Genomic DNA, 23,004 nt, shown 5'->3' on the forward strand with positions numbered 1-23,004 from the left:
TAATGTTTCCCCGGAAAGCAGCAGAAGATGGCCCAAGTGTCTGGGCCTCCCAGCAGCCATGTGGAAACTCCAAAGAAGCTCCTGGCTCCTGGCTCCTGGCTCCTGGATTCAGCCTAGCTCAGCTCTAGCCATTGCGGCCATTTGAGGAGTGAATCAACAGATGGAATAAATCTCAGTCTCTCTTTCTCTCATCTCCGTCTGAAAACGCTTCCAATAAATACACTTTTTAAACTTTTAAAAGTTATATAAAAATAAAAATACTTATATGTGCAAAGAGAAAAAGTGATGGGTGGGCACTGAAGTTAGAACATCACTTGGCCAGGCCCAGCGTGATAGTGTAGTGGTTAAAGTCCTCGCCTTGAATGCACTGGGATCCCATTTAGGCGTCAGTTCTAATCCCGATGGCTCCACTTCCTATCCAGCTCCCTGCTTGTGGCCTGGGAAAGCCAGTCGAGGATGGCCGAAAGCTTTGGAACCCTGTGCCCACGTGGGAGACGCAGAAGAGGCTCCTGGCTTTGGATCGGCACAGAACCGACCATTGCGACCACTTGGGGAGTGAATCATCGGACAGAAGATCTTTCTCTCTGTTGCTGGTTTGGGCCTGGGTCCAGCACTGGTCACTGTGGTCATCTGAGGAGTAAACCAGTGGAAGAAAGTTTTCTCTCGCTCTTTTTTTTATATATAATATGGAATGTTTCACAAATTTGCATGTCTCTCTTGCACAGGGGCCTTGCTAATCTCTGTATCATTCCAATTTTAGTATATGTGCTGCTGAAGTGAGCACTCAATTTCTCTCTCTTAACTTTCAAAATAAATGAACACATCTATAAAAAAGAAATGGATTAAAAGTGACTATGTTAATGAGTATACAATATTACATGTATGTTAAAAATCAATAACAAAATATATAAATATATAAACTATACAGAGGAAAAATTCAACTGTAGTGCTTCTGCATAGAGTTGACGGTAAATTGATATAAGATGCTGAAAATAAGTTGCTATGGGTGGACATTTGGCTAAGCAGTTGAAGTTCAACTCTACTTCTGACTTCTGGTTGCAGCTTCGTGCTAAAGCAGTCTCTAGACACAGCAAGGATAGGTCAAGTGGTTGCGCTATTGCCATTTACACAGGAGTTATGGATTATATCCTGGGTTCCCAGCTTTGGCTTTAGCCTGTTATGGGCCCTGGCTATTATGGGAATTTGGGAAAGAGAATCAGTGGATACACGTTCGTTCTCTCTCTCTCTCTCTCTCTCTCTCTCTCTCTCTCTCTCTCTCTCTCTCTCTCTCTCTCCCCCCCCCTTCTACCAGTGAAGACTATGCAAATATTGTCAAATTTTTAAAAATCAAAAATCTGAAATCTTTCTGAGTCATAAGCATTTCAGATAACAGATACTCAGCCTGTACCAGCAAACCTAAGTCAATACAACATTAAAAGGGTTATACATTATGATCAAGTGGGATGCAAGGATATTTCAAACCTATGGAAACCAATCCAAGCAATACAGTAAATCAGTACAAAGGATAGAGAACACCTAATCACACACAAGTCAGAATGCATCTGATAAAATTTAGCAATCTTCCATAATAAAACAGTTCAATAAATTAGGTACAGAAAGAATATACAGTGGCTGGTAGGGTGGCTTAGCCTATTATTCCACCCTGTGACTATGTCAGTATCTCAGAGCACTGACTTGAGTCCTTTGTACTACAGTTCTGATCCAGATTCCTGCTAATGTACACTGGCCTTTTGGTTGAGGGTTAAGCCACTCACAACATCAGATCCCATATTGGAATTCCCAATTAAATCGTTGTTCTCACACTTTCTTGTTTTACAATTTATTTATTTTTATTGGAAAGGCAGATATATATAGAGAAGAGATACACAGAGAATGATCTTTCATCCGCTGGTTCATTTCCCAAGTGGCTGCAACAGCCAAAGCTAAACTGATCCAAAGCCAGGAGCCAGGAGCTTCTTCCAGGTCTCCCATGTGGGTGCAGGTCTCCCACATGGGTCCCAAACCTTTGGACCATTCTATACTGCTTTCTCAGGCCACAAGAAGGGAGCTGGATGGGAAGTGGAGCAGCTGGGACACGAATCGGCACCTATATGGAATGCCGGTGCAAGTAAGGCAAGAATTTAGTTACTAGACTATTGTGCCAGGCCTGGTTATCCCACTTTTAATCCAGTTTCCGGCTAATAAGCCTGAGAAGGCAGCAGACGACGGCTCAAGCATTTGGCCCCCTGACGCCCATGTGGAGGACCAGCATGGTGCTCCTGGCTCCTAGCTTTGGCCTGGTCCAGACCTCCCTGCTGTAGTCATTCAGATAATCAATCAGCAGAAAGAAGATTAATATCTTCCTCTTATTCTTTCAATTAAATAATTTTGGTTAAAACACAGAAATGTGTGATCATTTTTATGTAACTGGAAGAGACTATGCTAAGTGAGAATACACTAGGCACAGCAGACAAATCGTGCATGATCTCACTTCTAGGTAAAATCTAATGAGTCCTCCTCAAAGGATCAGGAAAAGGAGGGAGGCTGCCAGGGCTGGGGAGAAATTGGGAAGCTGTCGGTCAAAAGGCACAACACTTCAGTCACTCAGGACAAGTAAGTTCTAGAGACCTAACATTCAGCATTGTCACTATCACTGTTCATTCTGTACTTGTACCAGACATTTGCTGAGTATAACTAAACCGTTCTTACTACACACACGGGGGCTTCAAAGAGTTCACGTGAAAAGAGTTCACGTGTATGAGAAAATAAATTCTGCCTGAATTTCAATCTTAACTGAAACAGACTCATTTTAAAAAAAATTTTGGTTCAGAAAAAAAAAATTCAGAGAACACACACTCCCATGTGCTGGTTCACTCCCCAGACACTCACTGGGGCTGAAACCAAGGGCTGAGAACTCCAGCCAAGTCTCCCACGTGGGTGGCAAGAGCCAAGCAACTTGAGTCCTGCATGCACTCAAGGTGTGCACCAGCAGGAAGCCGAGGCACAAGTCAGACCAGAGCTGGATAAGGAGCCGAGGGCTCCAAGACGAACACAACAATCTCCATCAGTGCTTAGCTCTGAGGCTCATTCCATTTTCCCAGAAATTTTTTGAAGTACTGAAAGTCAACACATCATGTTACGCACCTTAGATATACATAATTTTAATTTGCCAAGCACAGCTCAAAAAATAAAGTTGGGGTATGAAGGAATCAGGAAAAGTCAAACTACAAATAACAGTAGGGTGGATGGCACAGTCCTCGCTTGCCGAGGTGGTAAAGCCATTCCTTCCCCACATTTTCTTTCTTCTACCTTGGGCCATTTTTGTCCTTGCCTAATCCTTGATAGGAGATTTCACAGAAGCCAAACGCATCTGCCAGATTTAAGGGTTTTCACAAACACACTATGATCTTCCTAGGTGGAAGACTATAAATTACCCATATCTACCAGGACAAGTTTTCCAGAAATATCTCAAAACAGATGTCATTAATTTGCCAAGAGAAAATTTTTCTGTGTAACTCAAAGTGATGACTGACCTGTTCTATCTAGACAATGAAGCATTCTAAAGTCCAAAGAAAAAGGCAAAAATCTTTTTCATTCACATTAAACACGTAGTGATCTTGGCAAACTGGTCAACTCCACACAAGTGAAACAACTTCCTTGTATCTAATATGTAAATTAAGCATTTGTGTCGCAAAAAATCAATGTCTTTCAACAATAACAGAACTTTGGCTCTACAACATAGCTCTCAAGTGCCTTAAAAATGTCTCAGAAAATTAAAAATGAATACCTTGAAATTACAGCAGTCATGATAACAAGACTAATTTTGATTATTAAAGATCCTTTTTAAATAACTTTGTTTTTATGTAGAATCACTAGTATTAACATTATTTTTGAAGAGAATAAATGTCACCTATATTTTGGATCTTCAATCTGTGTGCATTCTTACGTGTCCCACCTAGCAATATCATCTTCATAAACACGCCACACACGCCAACAGTGGCCAGAGCCCAAGGGTCTCCACGCTCTGTCCGACCCTTTGATTTACACACATTGTATATAAATATAAAGCACAATCTCCCCTTCGTGTCATCAAATTATAGGACTTATTTTTCTGACATGAGAAAATATTGTGAAAAGCAAATGAAGCAGGCCTGAAGAAGCAGCTCTAATTGATATTACTCATTAAGCAAGCTTTGTTGGTTACAGTCATGAATAAGACAAATAAGCTATCAGCATGTGGCTCAGTATTCAAAACTTACCTGACTTTATTCAACTTTTAATAGTAGGATATATACATAAACAGGAATTTCTCTGGACCAACAAACTCTTGATATCTTTGCACAATCACTCAAGACAGTATAGATCAAGTCACATATTAATATGATAAATTAAAAATACGCCTTCAGGCCCAGCACTTCGGCACAGTGAGTAAAGCCCCTGCCTGCTGACATCCTACATGGGTGCTGGCTCAAGTCCTCCCTGCTCCACTGACAGCTTTCTGATAACGGTCCGGGGAGAGCAGCAGAGGATGGGCTAACTGCTTGTGCCTCTGCAGCGATACAGGAGACCAAGAAGCAGCTCCTGACCCCTGCTTTCCCCTGGCCCAGCTCTGGCCAGCGGTGGCCATTTGGGGAGTTAACAAATCAAAAATATCTCTGAAACTCTACCTTCCAAATAAAATAAATTATTTTTTAAAATGTCTTCAAGGAATCAGCATATGAATTACTATATAAGCAAAAATAATCACTTTTAGAGATGCTGGAATACAAACAGCAGCTATGTAAGCCAGATTATGAAGTCATTTAATCTTCAAACTAAAGAAATCATCCAGAAAAACCCCACATAACTTGCTGTTAGCAAACTGCCGGGAAGGGCAGTCTGACAACCTCCAGTAGGAATACCTGGTTCAGAGAAAGTATCACTGATGTCATCATCCTTGTCATCTTCGTAATCCTCCTCCTCCTCTTCCTCCTCCTCGTTTTCAGACAGTTCGTGCTCACTGCCAAAGCCTTCATCATGGTCCTCATCATCCACGTCCTCCTCATCCTCCTCATCTTCTTCAGGACCGCATTTGCTGGGCTGCTCAGCCAGGCTGTCGGAGACGAAAAGGGAGTAATTGTGCTCTTCTTTCTTCTGGGACGGATTGGAGACAGAAGCGCTGGCAGAAAGGCTGCTGCTCTCCCCTGCTGCCGCGGCCCCAGGACCCTCCTGGGGCAGAGGACTGAGTAACAGTTCCTGGGTTTCTTTAAAAGGCAAGGCAGGGGTGGCGTGACCCTGGAGAGGCTCCAGCCCTTTCCTCTCCTGTCTCTTTGCTACCGCACCACAGTAGCACGTGTTCTCCTTTGCAGCGTCTGAGTGCACCTGGCTCAACAACGGCCGGCTCTGCTGCACTGGGTTGATCTTTACCTTCGCCTTTTTCACATAGTCTTTACATTCGACGTGAAAGTTCACCTTTTCATTATGATACACGTTGGTCTTCACCGTGATCTGTGTGCTTGACGTGGGTTTACTTGCTTTTTGGACGCAATCCGACAAAGGGGCCTCTGCCTGAAGAGTCTTAGAGGAACACACGGGGGCGGCTGCTCGGCTTGTGATCTTTTTACCAGGGAATGAGGAGGGCAAGGGATTTTGTTTGACACTGAAAAGGGAGTCGGGATAATAAAGGGAATCTGAAACAGACTGGGAGTCCTCACTATTAAGCTGTGCCAAAGTTGGAGTCTTACTTATGACCTCCTCATCTTGATATGGACTAGAAAAGTCATCAAGACCCAAGTAATCCACTTCTTTTGTCCCCCAGATGTCACAGCTGGTTAGTTTGGTGTACTTTGTTAAGTCTTCACAGTATGTATCCCACTGTTCCCAGTTGGAGGTTAAGGTACCCTCATTATCCAGGACATCTGTGAAAGACTCCAGATTTTCAATGTCTTTGCAGTCCTCCAAAGAAAGGAAATTGTCTCTAGGATTCTGTTGGTAGTTCATCTCTCTGTCCTGAGAAAGATTTTAAAAAAGAAATCACACACCATATTATAGGAAGGAAATATTCCCCAAGCTCACTCTCACATATCACACTGATAAATCAGAACTTCCAGTTTAGCGACATTTCACCATGCCACAGAGTATCATCTTTCATCAACGGGCAGGGGGGCACCAAGGAAAAACATGCCCCTTGAGGAGTCTAGGAATAGCCCAAATATCAAAAACTCAAACTTCACCATACTCATTCTTCCTTAAGGTAGGGTTAGGAGATCTCCTTACAAATAAGTTTCAATTAACAAGCAAATAACGGGGCCGCTGCTATGGTGCAGCGGTTAAGCCACCGCTGGCAAGCACTGGAATCCCATATGGACACTGGTTTAAGACTTGGCTGCTCCACTTGCGATCCAGCTCCCTGCTGATATTCTTCAGAAAGCAGCAGAGCATCACCCAAATGCTTGTGCCCCAGTCATTTGTGCGAGAGACCTTGAAGAAGCTACAGACTCCTGACTTGTCCTGAATGTCCTGGCCCCGTTCAGGCAGTTGTGGCCATTTTGGAACTGAATCAGTGGATGCAAGATCTCTTTGCCTGCCATAACTCTGCCTTTCAAATAAATACATACATAAACCTTTTAAAAGAACCCACATGTACCTTCCTCTTAGTATTTCCAGTAAGTTCACAAATCCTCCTAAGATTATTAAACATACAGCCACAAGAATGAAAACTAGTCCAATCACATCCACTTTTACTTTCTGGCATTTATAAATGGAAAACTCTACCATAACACTTTTACCAAAAAGCAATCAATTCAGAAACCAAGAAAATGCAGCTTACCAGTTCATACATGAAATCTGGATCTGAACTGTTTGCTAAGAGATCTGTGCTCATCAGAGTCTGTTCCGAAAAGGTGTGACTTCGAAAGGCATCCCCAAAAGGCGGATCCATTCCGCTTACACTAGGCTATAACAGAATATTCAGTTTACAAAGTTAACACAGTTTTAAGCAAATTTATTACACGAGCGCCACCCCTACCAAGGAACATTTTTAGAAAATTTTTTTCTGCTATGTAGTATGTTTCAGAGTTTTTACTTGCATTAAACAGTGGACTTCAATTTAAATTTTTTTCAAAATGGAGTAGCATTTGTTAATAACAACTTTCAAAAACGTGCTTAACTCACCAACAGAGTCAGCATGAAATACCCAATAAAGACTGTTCTAACTACCTGAAATAGAGACTTCCCCGCCCCTACCTGGCATCTGCAAGATGGTAAGTCAATGTCTCCTCTGTACTCCTAGGGGAATCCAACGTCTCATTCCCCAAAACGAATTGGAAGACAATTTGGGCATCTCTAGTCTAGTCTAATAAATAAAGTTAACCAAATATTCCAAAATCTGTTGTATGAGATCAGTAACTTAGATGGCCTTAATCCTGATCCTTGGAAACGGTGCAATCCATGCCATGAAAAAATGAAAGACAAAAGACTCTGCACCCAGACTCAATGCTCCTTTTTTGTTCTTCCTTTCTGCGTTTCAACAGGTATACATATTATTCCAAAAGCAAGTGAGGTCTCATTCCTATAGTAGTTCAAATAACCAAAAGGCCTCATTTTGGAATTCATCTCAAATGAAGGAAGAGAATGAGACAGAACACAAGTTTTCTCTTTAATTTTTTGGCAAGCTTCTGTAGGAAAATTTAAAAATGGTTTTAGTCTATTTGCTTATACTTTCCTACTCACATGCCTTTAGTCTACTATAAGCTGACCTTTACACCTACCCTCTCATTCTATCTTTCCTTATTGATACTTCCCTTTGTTTTTTTCCCTCAATATTCCCACATCTCCAAAGCCTCTCTTTCTAGAAAACTTTAGCCTGAGAAAATAAATTTCATAGGTTAAATTTCAGTATTTAATAAATAGCAAACTAAATATTGAATGGGCAAGAACTCCTGCAGGAGGTATGCAGTCCATGTGAAGTAGGCATTACAGTGAAGGTAGGCCCTCCGATCTTTCTGTTGGTTAGCAAGTCCCCTTTCTTGGCCTCTGCTGTATTTTAATCGAACAATACCAGCAAGTAGTTGATTCCCTATGCTCAAGGTGTAAGCTCTGATAAAAGTTCCTGCAAGATGATTATTTCTAGCTTATCCCCAGCACTAAAATGGGGAAGAAGATCTAACCACTGGACTGGGATGGGAATGAGTTTGGGTAAGCAAAACTGAGATTACCATTGTTTTGGTGATTTTCTCAAACCCAAACTGATTATTTCCAAGTAGTTGTCATAATATAAACAGATATTATCATTCTGAGAATGTGTAGGAGGTATAGGAATACATGCATAGCTGAGTTTGAGTTCAGAGGAGCACAGAGGCTCTTCATCACATCCATTTTTCTTCTAAAATTCAACTTTCATAAATGGCAAGGAAGGGGCTGACTCCATGGTGCAGTAAGCTAAGCCTTTGCCTGAAGGGCCAATATCTATCTGGGTGCCAGTTTGTCTCAGCAGCTCCACTTCCAATCTAGCTTCCTGCTAAGGTGCCTGCCTGGGAATGTACTGGAGGATAGATGGAGGCCTTGGGCTCCTGTACCCATCCACAAGGGAAACCCAGGAGAAGCTCATAGCTTCTAGCTTTAGACTGGCCCAGTTCTGGTTATTGCAGACTGGGGAATGAACCAGCAGATGGAAGATCGATCGATCCTTCCTTCCTTCCTTCTCTCTCTCTCTCTGTAACTCCATCTTTCAAATTTAAAAAAAAAATCCTTAAAAAATGGGAAAGAAGAGTTGGAGAAGAGGAGGATGTCAGAGGAAACGGAAATGAAATTCGTATGGCACACTGTCATGGGAGTTAGTTGAACACTCACAAAGCCACCAGATCCACCCACCTTCTAATCTACTGATCATGTACCCTGTGCCAAGTTCATTAAACCACAACCGGGAAGCAAAGGAGGAGACAGAAGGCAACAGAAGAGAGGAAGGTTCCCCAAATCAGCTTTGACATGAAAAATAAGATGTCTTCAAAAGATAGTACGTCCAGGTAAGATGCGGTGACTACAGAGCACTGGTACTGGCGTCCAGTGGCAGGAACACACAAAGTTATCCATCCACTCCGTATAATTTACCTGAGGCATTTCCAAGCCCAAATTCTGTGAGTCCGATTCCAAGCTTCTTTTTTTTTTCCTTGTTTGTAAACTCCTTTCCAGCTTCACTTTCAAATTCCAAGACCAAAGATGATTTTCACAAGAAACAGTAGGTCTCCCCAGAATTCCTTCAATTCAACTCTTGGATCACTGCTTTGCCTTTTTTTTTTTAATGGTTCTGTGCAATTCTGTCAAACAATACAAAATAATCTCACTGAGCTCCATTGAAAACAAGTTGACCTTTGAAAAACATTCAGCAAAAATATTGTACCGTAAATAAGTCATGTGGCTGCATTCTCAAGACTACTCTGAAATTCACCATTCCTCCCCACTTGTTTCTAAAACAGGGTCAGTCAATAACCAATCTGTAACATTCAAAAAAAAATCACTGAGACAAAATTAACATGCCCCATCTCTCCTGCAATCTGAAACATGCATTATTTTTAAAGGCAACCAACCCCTCATTCACTTTATGAGAAAACATTTCATAGCATTTAATTTCTCTATTGTACCTTCACTAATGCTAAATTTATTTACATTTTGTATCACTCATAACTGTACAAAAACAATAAATTCTGGGTAGACAGCAATGATATTTAACATTATACATATTAAATAAGATCACATTTACAATGGCATATGTCAACATTATTGAGTTGTAAGTAAACGCTGTTCTTGAAGAAACAGCTATTCCAGCAAATTTTTAACTTAGGAAAAAACTGGAAATAAGGACTACGTTCCACAGTGGTTTCTATGGTTAAGATACACAATACTGTAAATCATCTAGCATGGGATCTTCAAAAACACGGCGATTTTTAAAAAAATATTTGTTTATTTTTATTAGAAAGGCGGATGGATATAGGGCCCTGTGCAATAGCCTAGTGGTTAAGGTCCTCGCCTTGAATGCGCCAGGATCCCATATGGGCACCGGTTCTAATCCCAGCAGCTCCACATCCTTCCAGCTCCCTGTTTGTGGCCTGGGAAAGCAGTCGAGGACAGTCCAAAGCCTTGGGACCCTACACCTGCGTGGGAGACCCAGAAGAAGCTCCTGGCTCCTTTCCAACAAATAAATCTTTAAAAAAAATTTTAAAAAGAAAGGCAAATGTACAGAGAGGAGGAGAGACAGAGAGGAAGATCTTCTGTCCAATGTTCACTCCCCAAGCGGCTGCAACAGCTGGGGCTTCACCAATCCGAAGCCAGGAGCCAGGAGCTTCTTCCGGGTCTCCCACGCAGGTGTAGGGTCCCAAGGCTTTGGACTGTCCTTGACTGCTTTCCCAGGCCACGAACAGGGAGCTGGAAGGAAGTGGAGCTGCCGGGAATAGAACCGGTGCCCATATGGGATTCTGGCACGTTCAAGGCGAGGACTTCAACCACTATGCTATCGTGCCAGGCCCAAACACAGTGATTTAAATGTTAGTTTCTTTGTGCTCCACTGTGAAAATCTTCATCAGGAAAAACTAAAAGGTTATATCCACTTAATTTTCTCTTCCTACATTAGTGGTTTTCAAAGTGCAACCCAAGATTCTTAAAAATATGAAATCTTGAGTCCCAAAACCAACTTAACTAAATACAGCAGCAGCCCTTCAGGTGATCCTGGCCCAGTGAAGCTGGAGAGGCACTGTTGTACCTTTCCTTCCTGAACAGCTACGGTGTCATTTCTGGGTTGAAGCAGAGCTGCACATTCTCAGCCATTGGGTTGGTAGTATATTATTTCCATTTCAAAGATCCATTGCTGAACAGTCAATAAAAGACTCACTTATAACTAATGAAATTAACCAAGTTTGTATATACTTGATCTTTATTGGGCTCTCTCTCTCCTGTGGGTTATCCTTCCTAGCGCACTGGTCCAGTCGAGGAAATGCTGTCAAGTGTTTAGTTTTGGCCCAGAAATAGAGTTAACTACACTTTCCAAACAAGTGCCATGGAGTAAGCGGGCAGAGCCCTGCTCCTGCCAAAAGCCAGTCCTCACTCAGCTTTTCCTCATGTAACCCTATGCCCTGCTATGTGGTCATAGTTATAACTCTTCGTATGATTCCTATGTAACTATTACTTGGGCCCAGAAAAGGTACCTAACTCACATTCAACAAACTCATGCTGGCAGCCACCTTGGATCTAAGGAAAAAGTTTGATACTCTCTAACACCTGAAAACCTACCCTTAACAGCAACAGGGTTATAAAGACTCAGACTTAAAGAAAGAGGTTGAGTTCTATTCATCTTTTACCTATTGGTATTTATTAAATATTCTATATACCAAGAGATTGGTTTACCACAGAAACATTGGACAAAAAGAGCTAAGTTTTAGTCGTAAGACAAAAGAAGTTTTCAAAAGATTGAAACTTCATTTTTCATTCGGGCCTTGGGTTTGGGGGCAAGTGCCGCTCCTCACAGTGTGGCGGCTGTGGGGGGGGCCCCTGCCGGGTCGGACCCAATGCTGGGGGCTCACGCCAATGACACTGCCGCAAGGCAGTGAACGAGTCCTCAGCCTCACCCAGGACCCAAGAGAGCTCTTTCCTCAGGGTAAGTGCGCCATGATGGAACTTGGGAACTGGGTTAAAATTCCTAGCTCTGCCCAGCTGCTAATATCTTGCGGCTAGGTGAGTTTGGGAGGGGTTCGGGCCTTGGGCTTGGGGGCAAGTGCCGCTCCTCACAGTGTGGCGGCTGTGGGGGGGGCCCCTGCAGGGTCGGACCCAATGCTGGGGGCTCACGCCAAAGACACTGCCGCAAGGCAGTGAACGAGTCCTCGGCCTCACCCAGGGTGGCCAGTGCACCATGTGGTGCCAGGCTTTGCCTGCTGGCCGCCCGGCGGTCTGCTCTGGGGTTTTTTAAGATATGTTTGCTGCCTGGGGACACCCATGACTAAGTCCAATTTTAGTGTAGGTGAGTAGTGAATCTTGGGTGATTCCCAGTGACAGGGTCATGGAAGTTTTAGGCATGCGTGGGGACTAAGACCTGGTGGTTTGGAGGGAAGTACCCAGGAGACAATTACGGTTAGTCAGACACACCAACCCAATTCGGAATACAGAAATGGCCTGTTTGCCTAGAACATCACTGATCGTCACACACCAGCCCACACCAATACTATGGATGGGGGCCTCTTTGGCAGTGATGGGTACCATTACCCAACTGTTTGGTGGAGTGGTGGAGTGGTCACATTTGGCAGGGTCAAGACTGCATGCAGCACGTGAGAGAACTTGGTCTGGGGGTAGACTCTATGGGGTTGTGTGGGCCCAACCCTGTGGAAATACAAGTTCCCCTAGTTGGACACCCTAACAGGGTTGAGGTTCCCACCAAGGGGCGCGTGTGCTGGAATGGGGGCTGCGTTCTATCTAGGAAACAGTTGCAGTCACCCGAGGCACTAGTGTGGGCTGGGATTGGATGCACCAGGCCAGTTCAGACCCCAACACCATCTGGTGTCATGGAGAACCAGGGTAGATGTGGGACTGACTAGGCTGGGTCTCAACCCCCTACTGAGCCATGTGTGAGCTGTATGTGGGTATGGACGAGCCATGGCTGGCCTGAAACATCCAACAACAAGAACCAGAATGGGGTGAAAGCCAGCCAGGAAAAGCCACTGTTCCTGCTAGGACAGGAGGTGAACTGAGTAGGGCTGGCCCAAGGACCCCCTGGTATGCGCAAAATCTGGCATTGGGAGGGGTTCTGATGGAGGAGCCTGGGCAACTCCTCTGGAAGGACACAGTCCCTGCAGGTAAGCGCAAGAAGCATGATAGGAAACAGCCCAGAATAGGCCATGGAAAGTTTCCCACTGGCACACATTCGGCATGGGTCAGGCAGACCAGGCTGAATCAGTTCATGTCATCCACTGGCAAATCCGAACACCAGAACAGAGTGTGGGTTGAGCCGGGTTTGGTTGCGACAAAACCAGTACACATTATGGAATGCCAGGGTGAGGTTGCCTGTACCGGATTTGACTGCAGCACCCAACCAGCACATGTGAGATCCAGGAAGGGAGGGACAGAGCTGGCAGGGGGATTAAGGGGCTGGTCCCCTCGCCGGACAGCTACTCCCACTGGAGAGCGTGGGCTGGGATGAGGACAGACTAGACTAAGCAAGGCTACAACACCTGTGCGCTGCATGTGGACTAGATCAGGGAAAAGCCAGGCTGGGCTGATTATTCCTGTGGGTGCAAGCATAAATTAGAGTGGGTGAAGGATGTTTGGGCTTGGCCGCAGCATCAGCTGGCAGAAGCTGGCACTGGGGACTAATTCTGTCAAGTCAAATCACAGAACCACCTAAGTGCATAAACTGGGACTGAGAGAGACCTGGGAGGGAAGGGTTCCCCCTTCCTGGGTCACTAGTCCTGCGGGAGGGCATGAAAACTAGGATGGGGGCTGGGGTGGCTAGACAGAGAGGCACTCAACAACATCTGTGAGGGCTGGATGGTTAGGTTGGTTAGAAGGAACTAAGCTTTAATACCCATTGACAAGTACAAGAGCCAAATGGGATCGGGGACAGACTGGTCTACTGCTACACATACTGACAAACCAGGGTAGGGGGTGGGCCTGATGGGGGTTATTGTGGGTCGCCCCGACTAGGCTGCAGCTCCCACTGGTTGATGTAAGGGCCGAGTATGTGCTGGGCAGAAACAGACTGGACTCAACACCCATTGGTTCCAGTGCAACTCGGGACTGAAAACAGAACCAACCCAGCAACTGCAACCACCAGCTGATCGGGGTGATGGACTGTGCCAGGCCCTGTGCTTGCTAGAACATACAAGAATCTGGTCTGGGAATACCTCAAGGTTTCTTTGGAGATCTCCCCAATCGAACTGCTGGACTCAGAACTCTAACCAAGAAAAGACAGAAGACAGAACAGGTCAATCATTCATCTCAGCTATATGTTGGCAGCGAAATATGGGGCAAACGGAGACTTTATGATGGACCATATCAATCAGTGGACGACCTCATCGAGCAAAACTGGCAGCGATTCATAACTGGAGAACTATTAAAACCACTTGAGCATATATCTCAGAGCATGCCCCACATCCGGGACTCGGGGTGGGCGGGAAACCGGGTGGGGCTTCTCCCTCAATATCCCCCTTTACCTCAGATACATGATGGAAACAATATGGACATAATAGTATTACCCACTTCCCTATACCCCCTGAACCTTTTTTTTAACCGCAATTAACTATGTAAAGATGGTCAACAACAATACAATAAAATAAAAAAAAGAAACTTCATTTTTCTCATTCCTAGAAAAAATACAACTCTAGCTACTTAATTTTCTAAGCCATAAAACTTCCACAGACACAAGTGTTTTATAAAACTTTATTTAAATACATCAAAACAAATTTTAATTAATGCAGTTAACAAAAACAGCACTTGTATGAGAGCTCCAAGTTTTGTTTTTGTTTGTTTGTTTTGTTTTATTTTGTTTTTTAGGGCTTCAAGTTTTGACCTCATAATTAAAACTAAACAGATCAAAAAAAAAAAAAAAACCCACAAACAACTAAACAGACATACAAATTAAAGTGGTTCTGCCTTAGGCTCCCAGATATCAAGTCAAGTCCCTTCACCATGTAATAGGAATGGTATGAAACTTAATGAAGTACTAGGATATCATAGAAAAAGAAATTTGGGAATCATGATTAACATCATCTAGGTCCACCCTGTCAATGCTTTTTGTATCCTACAACTAACCCATCTCAGAACTGTCTCCCCTGTGACACCTATTGGCATCAAGCGTTTTTAGGGCACCAGCTTCCAACAGACAATATGTACTGAGCACAGAGTTGAGCTTGAGCGCCAACATACTCAAGGTCCTATTAGCATCTCTCAAGCACCAGCAAACAGGATGGGAGGAGGGTCAACTTTACACCAAGCAGTGGCTTCCCCCCCTTTAGTAATAATCTCTCTCACTGTGGAAAATTACTCATCCACAGTTGTAATAAACTACGTTTTTATCACTGACCTTTTGTACCCATTTTCCAGAAATGCTCAGTATTGTTTCAATATTGTGAAACTACCAAAAAGAACAAAATTTTCCATCAAAAGTCAAGAAAAAAAGAACAAAGACTTCTATAGCAATTATCAATACATAGTGTCTTCCATAATGATATCTTGCTCCCAAAGTGTATCCTACATCAAGCAGCCATATACAAAAAAAAGTGCTTAGAGGACTTTAGTGTTTAGTGCTTAAGTGGTAGAGTAACATTCAGGAGTAGCATGTAGCAACTTGCTTTTCAGGATGCATTCACTTTCGGGGGGCTTAAGAATATCTATATTTTACTCAAAATTTTGATATTAAAAAATATTAAGAGCAGGGACCATAAGCATTCCAAACAGGAGTGCTGGTTTGAGTCCTGGTTTCTCTGCTTCAAATTCAGTCTCACACTAATACGTAGAAGATAAACCAAGTTCTTGGGCCCCTGACATTCATATGGAAAACCAACATGGGGCACCTGGCCTTGTTCTGGCCCAGTTCTAGCTATAGTGGCCATTTAAGAAGTAAGTCAGTGGACAGAAGATCATGTGCTTTCTCCATTACACTGTCTTTAAAATATAGCAGTGGTCTAATTTTCTCCAAGTATGACTTGAAGAATATCTGCTCCAAGTAACATTGTATGATTACTCAACACAAGGGCTGTGTGGTTTGGCAAGCACTACATGTAATACATGTGTGCTGCTTTTACTATAGAACTTCATGGAAACTTCCAGACACTAATGTGCACTATAAATGATTTGCAGGTGAATATAGCATACCATTTTCCAAACTTATTTGATCATAAAATCTTCTAGTCTGCCCTTAAGCCTAACTCAAGCCTTGTGTTTCTTCCAGAAACATAAACAAATTCGGAAACAACTACAGTCTCCTGTTTATTTCATTTTATTCACAACACTGATTCACCAGTTTCCAACACAATTATGTTTTGTTTTTTTTTTTGAAGAGAGAAATGAATGTGGTCCAGCAGAAATAATATTTACCAACAGATTGCCTGCACCTGGTTTCATTGAGAACTACTCCAGAACAGCTCCTAAGCACAGAAAGATTCTTCTGTGACATGGAACCAGCTCTCTGGAGCAATAAGGAAGGTCAAATAATTGATTTTTAAGCAGCAGTGATACCACTTGACGACAGTCATAGCTTCAGTTTCTCTCACTGCCCTTTCGACCAGGTTCTACCCTAAGCTTTGGTGGCTCTGTTTGAACAGGTATTGAAGCTTACTATGGATGATTAACAAAGCATAAGATAACAGGTATAGTCAAAGGACTGCTTACAAAGACCGATGGCTAGGGTTGCTCCAGTCATTAGAAAAGCTTAACTCACGTGAGCGATGAACACACGGGGCGAGAAGGCTAACTGGGATACTCGCAGCCCATGCTGGAGTTCCTGGGTGGCAGTCCCAGCTCTGCCCCCAGCTCTGCTCCCAGCTCTAGGTTCTTGCTAATGTACACCCTGGAAGGCAGCAAGGGATGGCTTAAGTACTTGTGTCGTTGCCAACCATGTGAGAGACCTGGAATGAGCTCCCAGCTCCTGGTTCTGTTTGGCCCAGCCCACGCTGCTGCAGGCCTTTCAGGAGTGAGCCAACACACAGATCTTTGTCGTTCTGCCTTTCAGTAAACAAAAATCAATGTAAATACACTTCTAAATTTTTAAAACAACACATAAAAGGATCTTAGGAATTGGTTGGTGTGCTCCAGACAGCTATATCCAAGAGGTTTTGAACTGCGCCTCTTCTGAAATGGGTGGGTTTCAGCTGATCCCTGAGTCCACATCAAGAAATACATAAATCTCCTAAGAAATAAACATATCTTATGAACAAGTAGATACTATATGTGATGTCCAGAATATCTGCAGCTTCTCTTTTGTGCGGCCTTGGGTTAGGCCACTGCTCCCTGTGAGTAACCTGAAGAAACTGCTTGCAATACTAAGCAGCTCTCTGAGTCACCCAGCATTCAGCAGAACTGATCTTTTGTTGTTGTTGTTGTTTATTTGTTTTTCAGAGAGGAGAGCCAGAGAGGCAGATCTCCCGTTCATTGATTCACTCCCCAAGTGGCTGCGACGGCTGGAGCCAATCTGAAGCCAGGAGCTTCTTCCAGGTCTCCCACATGGGTGCAGGGTCCCAAGGCTTTGGGCTGTACTCGACTGCTTTCCCAGGCCACAAACAGGGAACTGGATGGGAAGCAGGGACGCCAGGATTAGAACCAGCACCCACATGAGATCCCAGCGCGTTCAAGGTGAGAAATTTAGCCACTAGGCTACCATGCCGGGCCAGATGTTAACATTTTTAACACACCCATTAGGATGACTATTATCCAAAAGATGGATTATAACAAATATTGACAAGGATATAGAGTAATTAGAACCCTTATGTTTTGTTGGTAGGAACATCAAATAATATAGTTAGTGTGGGAGAAAGTTCAGCACGTCCTCCCTCAAAAAAGTGAAACAAAAATACCATAGGATCCAGCAGTGCCATTCCCATACACACACCTGGGAGAACTGAAAGTAGGTATTTAAACAGGCGTGTACACACTCGTGTTCGGAGGCAGAATCATTCCCAATCGCTGAAAGCAGCAAACCATGCAAGGGGCCACTAACAGATGAGCTAACCAGCAAAGCTCAATGTACACACACAACAGAATATTATCCAGTCACTCTGACATTCAGGGGACGTGTCTCAGCCCTGACTGCGGCTTGCTTCCCCCTGCTCCTCTTGCTAGATCAAGCCAAAATTCTCTTCAAACAGAGACACTGCCTATCTTGTGCTGAGCACAAATGCATGTCTCATTTTGCTCTTCTCATTCTCTGCCCTCCCTTGATCCTCATCATTACAGACTCACCATCCCAAAATGTAGCTGTGAAAGGTGGAGTTAGAAAGAAAATTTACTTTATCTGAGCATTACACACATTATACAAGAAATGTTTGAGTATTACTGAAGACTTGAGCACAATGCTAAAGTGCTGTTGTGGTTAGAAAGACTTTTTCTTTTAAAGATTGTTTTCATTTGAAAGATAGATCTACGGAAAGAAGGAGAAAGAGAGAGAGAACATTTCTATATGCTGGTTCTCTCCCTGGATGGATGGATACAATGACTGCGATGAGCGGAGAAGAAGCCAGGAGGCAGGAGCTTCTTCCTGGTCTCTCACATGGGTTCAGAAGCCCAAGGACTTGGGCCATCCTCTACCACCTCCCCAGGCCATAGGTAGAAAGCTGTGTCAGGAGCGGAGCAGCTGGGACTAGAACCTGCTAGCACTCAAAGGTAGAGGACTAGCCTGCTGAGCCACGGTGCCAACTCCCTCTCTAGTCCTTACGTTGTACTTAAAAATCACTCTCCATGAGGCCAGATCTGTGGCACAGTAGGTTAGCTTCCATCCATGGTGCCCACATCCCTTGTGAATGCCACTTCGAGAGCTCTGCTTCCGATCCAGCTCCCTGCTACCGTGCCTGGGAAAGCAGCAAAAGATGGCCCAAGTGTTTGAGCCTCTGTACGCAGGTAGGAGATCTGGAAGAGGTTCCTGGCTCCTGACTGCTATTGCAGCCATTTAGGCAGACTACTAGTGGGTGGAAGATTTCTCTTTCTCTGTCACCCCTCTCTTTGTAAATCTGCCTTTCAAATAAAAAAAAAAATCATTTACTTTTCTACTCTACTTCTGACTATTTTTCTATAAAGAAACACTAGCAGGCCCAGCACGGTAGCCTAGCAGCTGAAGTCCTTGTCTTGCACGCACTGGGATCCAATATGGGCACCGGTTCTAATCCAGCTCCCTCCTTGTGGCCAGCAAAAGCAGTGGAGGACGGCCCAAAGTCTTGGGACCCTGCATCCACGTGAGAAACACAGAAGAGGTTCCTGGCTCCTAGTTTCAGATCGGCACAGAACCTGCCATTGCGGCCACTTGGGGAGTGAATCATTGGACGGAAGATCTTCCTCTCTGTCTTTCCTCCTCTCTGTATATCTGACTTTCCAATAAAAATAAATTTTTTTTAAAAGCCTCTTGCCTTAGCACAAAACAGTGACTATGTTATTCTCAGATCCCTTTCTAGGTACATGATGTTCCTGGGATGATACTTCTATGAGGGTATAAACACAAGCAACTCAAATTCCTAAATTGTGTAAGTTCTTCATATAATTACCACAAAAATGCTTGGCTGCCTGGCAGTAGGGTGAAGAAGGGATGCTAAGGCAAGGCAGGTCATTTAACACCCTTGCCCCCAGCATTTTGAGGGTGAATGCCAATTATACTAGCTTAATCACTAACAGAATCTGTGCAGTCATGAAGTATTTTGGAAACCTGCGAGCTACACATCTTTATGCACGATAAGGAACTGGTAGATAAATTACAAAGAGAGAGCCCAGTGTGATAGCATAGTGGTTAAAAATCCTTGAATGCACCAGGATCCCATATGGGCGTCGGTTCTAATCCTGGCAGCTCCACTTCCCATCCAGCTCCCTGCCTGTGGCCTGGGAAAGCAGTTGAGGACAGCCCAAAGTCTTGGGACCCTGCACCTGTGTGAGAGTCCCAGAAGAAGCTCCAGGCACCTGGGTTTGGATCGACTCAACTTTGGCCATTGCAGCTGAAGTGAATTAGGGAGGGAATCAGTGTCTGGAAGATGTTTCTCTCTGTCTCTCCTTCTCTCTGTATATCTGCCTTTCCAATGAAAATAAATAATAAAATCCTTTTTAAAAAATTTTCACTTTTTATAGTTTAGTTATATTGGTTGCTCCACAGAATTTGGACAACTTGAAGGAATAAATTTAATAAAATTTACTGTATATCCATAAAGTTATATACAGTTTTTTTTAAAAAAAACAGACACACAGAGCTTAGTTAATAATGTAAAAGTCCCCAAAGGGGTCAGAATGAATCAAACAAGAGAGGTAGACTATTCCAAAGGCTGAGAAAACAGGAGCGCACAATCAGCACCTTTCAGAGAAGTACAAAGAGTAACCAGTCCCTGCCCCCACCCAGCCCAGGCACTCAGCAGTCTCAACGTCCCTCCATCAGAGGGAAGAATAAAATATATTTACAGTATTCATCAGTGTTTAGCCTGGAAGTTTAAACAACCTGCAAGTTGTCATGCTAAGGTATAAAGAAAACAGCGACCTAAGAGTAACAGGGGCCTGCTAAGAGTATGCACATTTGAAAAACACAAGATAGTTCACTGACAAAGTCTCTAACTGTACTGCTGCCAAAAATCCACACCTACAGTTTGGTTTTGTTTGGCCCACACATTAAGGTCTTTAAACGTTTAATTTTAACTGCCAGCAATTAACTTGGAGATTTCATGGAAAATCTGTTTTCTTAGTATCAAACACCACTACCTTGAGGGGTAAAAAAAAATCTAATCTAGTGGCATGCATTTTGAGAAGCGACAGTTATCCCCTTTCCACTGGCCTGTGTTCTCCAGCCTGCCGCGTCTCCACCAGGTCCACTTTACAGATGGGGAATTTAAGCTGAGAGAGACTCCAAACCACAGAGCTGGAAAAAAAATCTGTTTATAAGTGTAGCCAAATCCAGGTATGCAAACTGACCTTCAAATAAATTACAGTTTATGTTAACAGAGGTATTTAAAGGACCTGCAGATTAATGTTGATAGCAGCTTTATTCATAATAGCCTAAAACGTGGAAGTAACCCAAAAGTCCCTCAACCGAGAGATGAGGAAACACAAAACAAAGATTCAGCTAACACTTGAAACAAGAAGCACATCTCAAAAGTAGTATGTTGAGAAGTCAGAGTCACAAGCCAACACATTCTGTGACTGCATTTATGCATAATTCTAGAAGATAAAATCACAGTGATACCAAGCAAATTCTGAGGCCAAGGGTAAGGGAGGAAGACTGACCACAAAGAGACACAAGACTTGTGGTGCTGTAACTATTCTAGATATGACTATAATGGCTGTTAGAGGACAGCATTTTATTTTTAATATACATATATGTTCCCTATACTAAGGCTTATTTTTAAAAAAATAAGTACTTAGATTAAACTCTAATTTGAAAGAAAATAAAGTATTTAAAAAATTAAAACTATGGATGGGCTCGGCAGCGTGGCCTAGTGGCTAAGGTCCTCGCCTTGATCCCATATGGCCGCTGGTTCTAATCCCGGCAGCTCCACTTCCTCTCTATCTCTCCTCCTCTCAGTATATCTGACTTTGTAATGAAAATAAAATAAATCTTTAAAAAAAAATTAAAACTATGGAGAATAACATCCAATTCTACTTGGGAACGTCTGGGAAAGCTTCAGCAAAAAGCAGAGATTTGAATCAAATCTCATCACAAAACAATTTTTAAGGTGCACAGAAAGTGAAAAACATGGCATGTAAGTAGTCATTTGTGTTGTACATTCTGTACTATAACCTATGAGAAGTGATGTCCTTACAGAAGAAAATGTTTCATAAAAAGAAATTCTTAGGGATGAACAGTAAGTACTTAGACAGTTATCAAAGACTAACTAAGCAAAGTCATTTAGCTTAAAGTTAAATGCGTTCAACAGCGTTAGTCCTCACTCAAGCTTCCCACCAATTCCAGCCATGGAGGCATCAGTTTATGAAGGCTCAAGTGGGCGGATTCCTGCAACATGTGGGTGGCCCAGCAGAAGTTCCCGGATCCTGACTCCAACCCAATTCCTTTTTTTTTTTAAACAAATTTTATTTTTTAATAATGATTACATGGTTGATCAGGGTGGGAAGGAGTGAGGTTTAGAGAAAATTGGGAACTCTTTGCTGTCAAATTTGCTATTTCTTCTTGTTCCTGGGGGAAGAACAGAGACAAAGAAGGAAACCACTCATGACTTTCCACATGTCCCAGTACCCAGGGATGAGGAACCGCCACCTCACATCAACCCAGAGTCTCAATGTGTGCATATTCCGAGGGTTCTGTCCAAGTGGTTGGATAGTTCTGAAATGCTGCCAATTTCACTGATCCAAGGATGATGTCACCCTCCCAATGTCCAATGGCTCCATTCACTGAGATTTTTTGCTGTCATCATTTGCTTGGAGTACTTCTCCAATTAGTTCTGTTCTTCTGCTATAGCACCAAATGAGCTGTCATATTCTCTTTTTACAACAGGGCCTGTGTTCACTGCTCCACCTTTTTCACTAAGTAGGACACGTTCTCGCAGACAAGTCCAAGGACCCAGGCCAGGCACCCCAAGCATCACCGGATTCCCCACCCCTGGGGCTCACAAACCCAGCACCCACCTAGTAGGTGGGTCCGAGTCCCAAGCCAGGCAACCCAAGCCCTGCCAGTTCTCCTACCCCTGGGGCTCATAAACCCAGTACCCACCTCGCAGGTAGGCCCCAGAACCCAGGCTAAGGGACCCAGGACCCACTGAATCTCCCACCCCTGGGGCTCACAAACCAGACACCCACCTGGAAGGCGGGCCTCCAGACCAGGGCCAGGAGACCCAAACCCCACCGGTTCCCCCGACCCTAGGCTCAGGAACCCAGTCCTGACCATACAGGACCGGGGTCAAGCTATCCGAGCCCTGTTAGATCCCCTGTCCCTGGCACTCACATACCCAGTTCCCACTGTACCCAGGTTGGCATGACGCACCTCCCCTCAGCGCCCAATCTTATTGTGAAGCCTGGCCCACTCTAGTCTGCCCCCTGGTCCAGCTTCTGCTGGAGGGTGCTGCAGCCTAACCCAGCCCAGCCTGACTGCTGTTCTGGTCCTAATGTGAACTGGCTATGTTACAGCCCGACCTGGTTCCTCCTGCCCCCTTCTCTTGTTCTCAGATCTGACAATGGATGTTATGTGCTGGCCCAGACTGATCTGTTCCCAGACCTGACCCACACGTATGCTGGTCCAACCCAATCCCTACTGTGCCAATTCGGAACTGACCCAGTCAGTGTGAGCTCCCATGCTTTCTCTGTCTCTCAAGTAAACTTAAACAACAGAAGAAGATGAGTTGGTTTTTGTTGTTGCTATTGTTG

The 23,004-nt window shown here is 43.8% G+C and overlaps 1 protein-coding gene and 1 non-coding gene across 2 annotated transcripts in view; both read right to left on the bottom strand.

Moving 5' to 3' along the window:
* CREBRF (CREB3 regulatory factor) overlaps positions 1–9,296 on the bottom strand; it is a 32,265-nt gene extending 22,969 nt beyond the window's left edge. The window contains exons 1-3 of the mRNA XM_004587418.3: positions 9,088–9,296; positions 6,809–6,934; positions 4,902–5,988 (exon numbers count right to left, since the gene is read on the bottom strand). Coding sequence (XP_004587475.1) covers positions 4,902–5,988; positions 6,809–6,934; positions 9,088–9,096 — 1,222 coding nt within the window. The 5' untranslated portion in view covers positions 9,097–9,296. The remainder of the gene's footprint in view (positions 1–4,901; positions 5,989–6,808; positions 6,935–9,087) is intronic.
* Positions 681–784, bottom strand: LOC118760167 (U6 spliceosomal RNA). The gene has a single exon (XR_004996622.1). It is a non-coding gene; the product is annotated as a U6 spliceosomal RNA (small nuclear RNA).
* Positions 9,297–23,004: the final 13,708 nt, after the last annotated feature.

The sequence above is a fragment of the Ochotona princeps genome, chromosome 19, assembly GCF_030435755.1.
Source record: "Ochotona princeps isolate mOchPri1 chromosome 19, mOchPri1.hap1, whole genome shotgun sequence".
NCBI lineage: Eukaryota > Metazoa > Chordata > Mammalia > Lagomorpha > Ochotonidae > Ochotona > Ochotona princeps.